At 44.2% G+C, this 8,148-nt stretch overlaps 1 protein-coding gene across 1 annotated transcript; it reads left to right on the forward strand.

Annotated features, from left to right (window-relative positions):
* Positions 1-834: 834 nt before the first annotated feature.
* rbm41 (RNA binding motif protein 41) lies at positions 835-7,879 on the forward strand. Its single transcript, XM_080484104.1, has 7 exons — positions 835-869; positions 2,405-2,521; positions 3,308-3,509; positions 3,579-3,783; positions 4,688-5,184; positions 6,090-6,237; positions 6,336-7,879. The coding sequence occupies exons 1-7, from the start codon at positions 862-864 to the stop codon at positions 6,482-6,484; spliced, it is 1,326 nt and encodes a 441-aa protein (XP_080340230.1). The 5' UTR covers positions 835-861; the 3' UTR covers positions 6,485-7,879.
* The last annotated feature ends 269 nt before the right edge of the window (positions 7,880-8,148 follow it).

Here is an 8,148-nt window from a genome sequence, read left to right on the forward strand (position 1 = left end):
TCTCTCTCTGCCTTTTCCTCCTCCGCCTCTCCCTGCTTGTGACCCCACCCTGCGTCCCCACCCCTCATCTCTCTGTCAGCCTGCAGCCCTGCAGAGGAGCGGAGCTTACCGGCGCACCCGGCCGGCACCGGCTGCAGGCGCGCACCGGCTCTAAGCCCGAGCGTTTCGCACATGCAACCGGGTACATTTTTGAGAAATGCATTGCAAAACAGCAGCATCCTCATTCATGCCGGTGCTGCAGCAGCAGCAGCAGCAGCAGCAGGCTGCTTATGGCTGGGAGATGTGGAGAGAAGCACCCATGTCACCTTACCGACGTCAGCCAGCAGGCTAATTGAGGACACTTGAGCTGGGTGGGGAGGGCCGGAGCGCGTTACAGTACATTCAGCCAGGCTTTGCGGCACTACGCCTGATAAATATGACACCACCATGCACAGGGAAATACAAATACAGAGCTCCAGCGATAACCACACCCTCTGTGATATAATGGGGTGTGGCACATGTCAGGGATTAATGCCCTATTTAATTCTCTTGTGTTTTTTTCACCATGACAGCGGACAACTGTCTTCTTGTGTTTGTCCACATTGATCCAATTCACTGAGAAAGAATTTTAAGCATGTCATCTTGCTCAAAATACATCTTTTTTTTTCATTTTACTTTCAAATGGCTACACATTTCTTCATGTTCTATACAACCCAACATTTACTGATAGTGTATGTTTTTTTGATATCATAATTTCATTTTTTGGCGTGTTAATTTTTGAATTATTAATTATTTTTTGCGGAACAAATTGCGTACTTTCGAAGTCTATCTGATTTGACTACATTTCCCATGATTCCTTTCACCGGAAGCTGAGCGACCAGCATGCGGAGGTAAACAAAACTTCATCTCCTCAGACGTTTAAATTTTACTTCAGTTGTCATATAAAAAAAAATCTAGTTGGTTCAACACAGTGCTTAAAGACCGTGTAAGGAGCTAAATAACCATTTTAAATAGTTACGCGTTCGTTATTCGAGCTAATTCCGGATTTTCAGTTGTCATGGTGATTAGCCGTTAGCTTCTCTGTTAGCCTGTGTGCATCGAGCTTCACAATATTGGATTAAAACGCAATAATCTGCTTTTTAACAATGTCTTCAACCGACTCCAACCTAGGATTACATTGTAGGCGACACTACCGGATGTTTGTCTTGTTCGTAATGTGTAACTGTGCACGTAGCGTGTTAGCTTCCGTAACACAATAAGTACTACTATTAATTATACTATTAATAGTAATTATAGTGTAACGGATATACAACTAAGTCTCGTTAAACGGACTAAAACACAGTTTAAAGAACTATTAAGGTACTGAGATTAAATAGGTTCCTTTTGCACAATGTATTGGTGTTTCAAATGCTGATCATCAGGAATCTATGGAGTTTGTCTGCAACAAAGTGATGTATAATAAGTCTCATTTAGTCGATAAGTCAGGTCAAATACACCTGGTCCACAGTTTAATATCACATCACTTATTCTAATATTGTCTGGGTTGCCTCACACCCTTCTTCAAATCATCTAATTTTCCGAGTCAAGAGTCAACTGCGCCTCCGTTTACGAAGTTTAACCAATTAATAATCAATAAACATGAGTATTTAGGTCAAACATTCATTAAAGCTGAACACATTTCACAACTTTTTCCTCTCATCATCAGACTTCTACTGTCACCCAACGCAAATCACTTTCAGTTCCCACTGCAAGCATCAACTTCCCTTCAAGTTTCCTCGTCCCAAACTCTGGACCTCTGGTTAATTCACTTAAAAAGCTTCCCTCTTAATTGTCTCCTGTCCCAATAGGATCCCACCCATCCTGAGCTGATATGTTGTGAACTTTGTTTTATTAATTTTATTTTCAATAGGGTGATATTTAATGATGGGGAGAATTTCATTGCAGCCAGTTTCAACTTATTTTCTCTCCTGCGCAGTTTGATTCCATTTTCTTGTCATTCTGGAATATGCTCTTATTTTGTGCTTGACTCATTTCATAAATTCGGGGTGACGAAGATGATAAAGAAAACTGTAATCATACCCCAAATTTTTTTTTATAGACGATAGAAAGAAAATTAAGGAAAAAAGAGAGCGTAAAAACAATGGATAGATTTATATTAGATTTATAAAGAGACTTCGTTTTTGTATGTGCTAGTATTATTTACGTGTCTGTGATGAATTAATAAATTAAAATAGAATATGATACTGAGCTGAACATGGGAGAGCTTCATGTACCTGCAGTGCGTCTCACACTACGTCTTCTTTACAAATGACATTTTTTCTGCCTGTATTGCAAAACGCACCCGCCACACTGCTTGTTGTCGTTTCGTATTTACGTCAGCGTCTGCAGAGAGTCTGATCTGTTGTGTTTGCGTTGGACCTTCCAGAGTGAGCCGGCTGCCCTGTGAGGACGGTCCTCTGCTGGAGGAGCAGGAGACGGAGGGCCAGAGGCAGCTTCACAGCCTGCTGCTGCAGCAGCTCCACACTGACGCCCAGATCGAGCGGTGAGGCCTCGAACCACCGAAACATCACCCCACACATCGTCTGCCTTCAGCGCTGATATTGTTATCATTGATATACAGATACACCACTTTATATCAAATAATCTGCAATGATTGAAGCAAATTTCTGACAAATATAAGCTTAGAAAATATTGGGTTATTGGTGAAATGCGACGTTTCTAACAGTTTCTGGCGTTAGTGCAGATGAAAGGACAGATTAAACTTTACTTTAGTGAAAGTTTTGAAAAGTAAAAAGAAAAACACACGCACACACACACACACACACACACACACACGCTGCGCAAAGTTTGTGAATTAATTACAATAAATAAATCTGACTTTTTACTGTAGCTCTGCATCGTCCTCATCGAGGCTCAAACAAGGAATTAGTGAGTTTATTTGGGTGTGAATGTAGAGGGATTGTGAAAATACAATGTCAGCTGCCACTTCTGCCCCTCTGGAAAATGAATTTCCCTCCTCGGATCTATTGTGATAAAATGTGAAACGTTTAATTTAAAACTAATTCTCACCTCACAATTAGTTTGATATAAAAACGAGCTGCACATCTTTAATTGAATAGAAGTATTGTTATTATTATTACTGTTATTATTCTTATTATTATTATTATTATTCATTGTATTTTAATTAATATCCTCATATTAGTATCTTTAAAAAATTAATTTGAGTGTCGCTCACAATTGACTTATTCTGGATTAAAGTTACTGTAATATTTCAACATGACTCTCAGTGGAAAGACGAATCTGTTTGACGTTCGGTTGTGTGTCACAGATGCGTTGCCAAGAGGCAGTGCTTCGCCCCGGCGTCGCTCTACCGGCCGTTCGGCGAGCAGGCGGCCGGGGTGAGGAGCCTGTCGCAGTTCCAGGCTCTGCAGGACGGAGAGAAGGAGCAGGTCAGCCTGCGAGAGCTCGGCCTCACCGAGCCGGAGATCCGGCTGTGGCTGAGCCGAGACCAACCGGAGGCGGCGCACAAGGTGGAGCGTCGTACAGACAGAATCGCAGTCCGGTCTGCGCCGCGTCACTAAACCGCCGTCTCTGTGCAGGCTCCCGGCGTGCGCGCGGCTCCTGGCGCCATGGAGCAGCGTCTGCAGGTGATCAGAGACAAGATGGACGCCAGGGCGGAGCTCCTGTCCCGCCCGCAGCGCTTCGCCGCCAGCCGCCCGCTGTCCCGCCGAGAGATGGAGATCGAGCGAGCGCTGTTCCAGGGGAGCGACCGCCGCGGCTTCCTCGCCGCGCTCTACCACCGAGGTACGGGGGAGAACGCGCGCCCAACAAATCCGTCCTCTGACCTGCAGCCGCTCACAACGGAAACGTTTCCAACTTCTAAAGACTTCTGTTCAAACAGTTTATTTCATCTTCAAGAGAAACACGTGAAAACGATGAGCTGTAGACACGATGAGGTGGAGACACGCTGAGGTGTAGACACGATGAGGTGGAGACACGCTGAGGTGGAGACACGATGAGGTGGAGACACGCTGAGGTGGAGACACGATGAGGTGGAGACACGATGAGCTGTAGACACGATGAGGTGGAGACACGATGAGGTGGAGACACGCTGAGGTGGAGACACGCTGAGGTGGAGACACGCTGAGGTGGAGACACGATGAGGTGGAGACACGCTGAGGTGGAGACACGATGAGGTGGAGACACGCTGAGGTGGAGACACGATGAGGTGGAGACACGATGAGGTGGAGACACTGAGCTGGAGACACTGAGCTGGAGACACGATGAGGTGGAGACACGAGGTGGAGACACGCTGAGGTGGAGACACGATGAGGTGGAGACACGATGAGGTGGAGACACGCTGAGGTGGAGACACGATGAGCAACGTGTTTTAAATCAAAGGAGAGTTTTAAAAAAAAAAAAAGCTGAAACGAGAAATAAAAACAGGTTCTAAAGACTGAAATGACTTTAATATGAGTTCATATGATGCTGGAAGGAGTTCCAAGTCGAGATAGGCAAGTAAGAGGAGTGGAAGGAGGAGGGGTAGGAAGAGAGGAAGAAGAGAAGGAGGAAGAAGAGGGAAGAGGAAGAGGAGGATACTTGTTGCAGGTTCTATGACAAATCATTGAGGATGTTGTCCGTGTGGACTGATTCTCATGTTTTTGCTCCAATATAAATAAAAGTCTTTTCTTTTCTGTTTCCGTCACAGATGAAGAAAACCAGGAGAGCCAGCAGGGGGCGTCGCACTCGGACCCCATGGACCACCTCTACAGAGACGTCCTCAGCAAGCAGAAACCAGCAGGAACGTCTCGGCTGTCTGCAGAGGAAACCGTGTCTGACCAACCACAGAGCTCAGAGAGCGACTCCAACCAATCAGAAGACACGTCAGAGCGTGAATCCTCGTCTCCTCGGGGTGAATCCTCGTCTCCTCGGGGTGAATCCTCGTCTCCTCGGGGTAAAGCCTCGTCTCCTCGGGGTGAACCGACGGACGTGTCTCAACCCGAGCAGGACGTAGCTCAGATCGATACGAGCCAGCCAATCAGCAGCCTCTGCAGAGTGGCGGCGGCGAGGCCGGGCGGGCCGCTCACCGCCAGAGGACAGATCGAGACGCTCACAGACGAGGAAATCCTCAGGAACCGGGACTCTGAAGACGTGATCCGGAGCATTCCACGCTTTAGAAGCTACCAGCCGGGAAAAGCCTCCAAGGTCTGAGCGCCACGGTGCACAGCGTGCACACGCTCAGCAGACACAGTCAGCACGCTGTCATAGCAACAAACATTACATTTACTACAGGAACAGCTGACTCAGCAAATACATAACAGATTGTTCACTTCGGTGTTCAGCACTCCTTTATTGTCTGTGAAATTAATTTCCTTACTCTACTGAGATGCATACTTTTGTCATCAAATAGCCTCGAGTCCTACGGTGTGTTTACAATATCTACAGAAGACATTTATGTGTTTAAACAACTATCACGGAGTCGGCAAATTATGTGAAAATAGATCAAACCTCATGAGTCTAACTGAAGATATTTCACACAAATCATCAGAATGGCAAAAGGAATACATTTGGGTGGTACCAGATTAGTATTTGGTTTTTTTTCCTGTATTTTGGACCGCCTTAATCCTCATCAAGACACGTGAATACATCAATGAAGTGATTGCTGTTACTAATGTGTCCACTGGTGGGCGCTGTTTCGGTGAGAGTTGAGGCAGTGATGCTGCGCTGAGGCTCAGAACTGAAGAGGTGGAGCTGTGATGATGAGCGCAGCTCTTCTCCGTAGTTCAGGAATGTCCAGCTTAAGACCCGTGAGTGAAAACTGAGCGACAAGAGGCTCCAATCCTCCAAACCAACCAGCAGATCGGACTAATGTCAAGGAAGGAAAGCAACAGGAGAAGCTTCCTGGACATTTCACCGTTTTGTACCAGAAGGCTTCATTTAAATTGCTGTTACGGTGAAATTTGAGTTATTTTTAGTAGTAATTGTTAGATTTTTTTGGGGGGGAAAAAATTAAAAAATAGCCACATTTTCTGCACCACAACAAAGAAAAACTTAAAAAGTTCTTTCAAATTAAAATGGGAATGAACTGTGAGTGTGTCGCCTCTCTGTAGGTCCTCTGTGTGAAGAACCTGAGCGCTCAGGCCTCCGTCGCCCAGCTGGTGGCGCTGTTCTCCAGGTTTGAGCAGAGGAGCGGCGCTCCGGTGGTTTACCGGCTGCTGACCGGGAGGATGAAGGGACAGGCCTTCATCACGCTGCCAGGTGAGCGGGGGAGTAATCCACCTTGTGCCTGTAATCTGATCCAGCTCCACTTCCCGCCACGTCAAACATCTAAAAGTCCTTTTCTTCCCTCTTGGCAGACGCTGAAACGGCCCACAATGCTTTGCACTTGGTCCACGGGTACCGGTTGCTAGGGAAACCCCTGGTGGTGGAGTTTGGCCGCGATCGACAGGAAGAGGAGAAACAGAAGGAGGAGGAGGAGGAGGAGGAGGAGAAAAGGACACAATGAGCGAGGCCTCGGCGCGCAGCGGGAGCATGTGGGAGGGTTTTCCAGGTCCTACACCTCAATCACCGTGTGTGTGTGTGTGTGTGTGTGTGTGTGTGTGTGTGTGTGTGTGTGTGTGTGTGTTCATATGAAGCACAATCTCATCTCGACATGAAGTTATTTTTATAAAATAAACCACCAGTTGGCCTCAAAAAACTTGTTTTCTTTTTATTCGCAGTCCTTTTTATCCTGACAATAAAACATCAAATGATCAGAAACACAAAACTGAAGTGTGAAACTTTCACTTCAAAACTGCTGCTGAGCTTCATAAAAACTTCATAAAGTTCACTGGTTTTATGAAGCTTAGTTCTGGTTCTGAAGGATAAACTGACTTGATTGTGATATCAGTTATAATTGTTATTGAAACATCCAGCAAAATATGAAAAGATGGTAAACATGGAGCTTCAAAATCATTTACATGTTGTAATCACTGTAATAATATAGGCGACTCTGTGAGCATTTTTTTGCACATTTTAGGGAAATGTTTTTGAAAATGCTGTTTTAAATTTTGCTGCGCTCCTATTCTTGTCTAAATGCTCTATTTTCTTGTTTTTATATGATTTTTGGTGATATATTTTATCTATATTCTCTGTTTTTTGTTATTGTTGCTTTTTTTAAATTTTGGGTGATATTTGTCCACACCCTAGGAGGCCAAGCAAGATGATATTTTAATCCCACTGTGAGTCTTGACTATTGTATGTAGTAGTTTTTGTAGTCAATAACAAATGTTTGGTGTTATTCCCAGTTTGTGCCACTAGATGGAGACATTACTCCACAGCCGGCTCATCTTCCTGCTTCACCTGCTGCAGCTCTCAATCTCAATTGTCATTCTCAGTTGTTTGTGTCCCACCGTGGAAATAAGTTACATGATTATTACTGTCAATTTAACCTCATTTAGTTGATAACAACATTGTGAATTTTTTATTCATAAGTTTACCTGGAAGGAACAAACAAAACACTGGCAGGAATCGGAGCTGTTTACAGCACGAAGAACATCTAGAGTCGATTTACAGGCTGTGTTTGTCTTTCTCACTGTGTGTGTGTGTGTGTGTGTGTGTGTGTGTGTGTGTGTGGTTACGTGCGTACATGTGTGTGTTTTATCTGCTGCTCTCTCGGTCAGATGTGAAGTTCAGACCTCCTCTACTCCACTTCTGAAGGTCTTTCTCACGTCGGAGCACCCCACTTTCCCTAATTATTCAGATTTCGTAATCTGTCAGATTATTCAGGTGATCATGTTTTTTAGTGAGAAATCAGACGTGTTTGTACATGTAAGTATTGTATATTAAGGAATAAATTATAGAATCAAACATTTATTGAATGATATTTATTTAGTCTGTTATTTGGGAAATGAGAATTACTAACAAAATAAAAAAAATGTGAAAATAAAAATGTTTTAAAAATAGAAGGTCTTTTTTTTCCATTTTAATTCATTTAAAAAAAAACAAAAAAACTTCACTTGGTCCCCATATAATGAGCCTGTCCATTGATGTCCCCTTCCATTAAAAAAGAAACAGAATTAAGACATCTAATTGACAGTAAATCTACTCAGATTGAATCTGCCGCTGGTAAACCAAACATTTCAAATGAAGGCTTGAGAACCATCCAGCGTGAGATGAAGTGACCCAGCG

Source organism: Lipophrys pholis (genome assembly GCF_963383615.2).
Source record: "Lipophrys pholis genome assembly, chromosome: 16".
NCBI lineage: Eukaryota > Metazoa > Chordata > Actinopteri > Blenniiformes > Blenniidae > Lipophrys > Lipophrys pholis.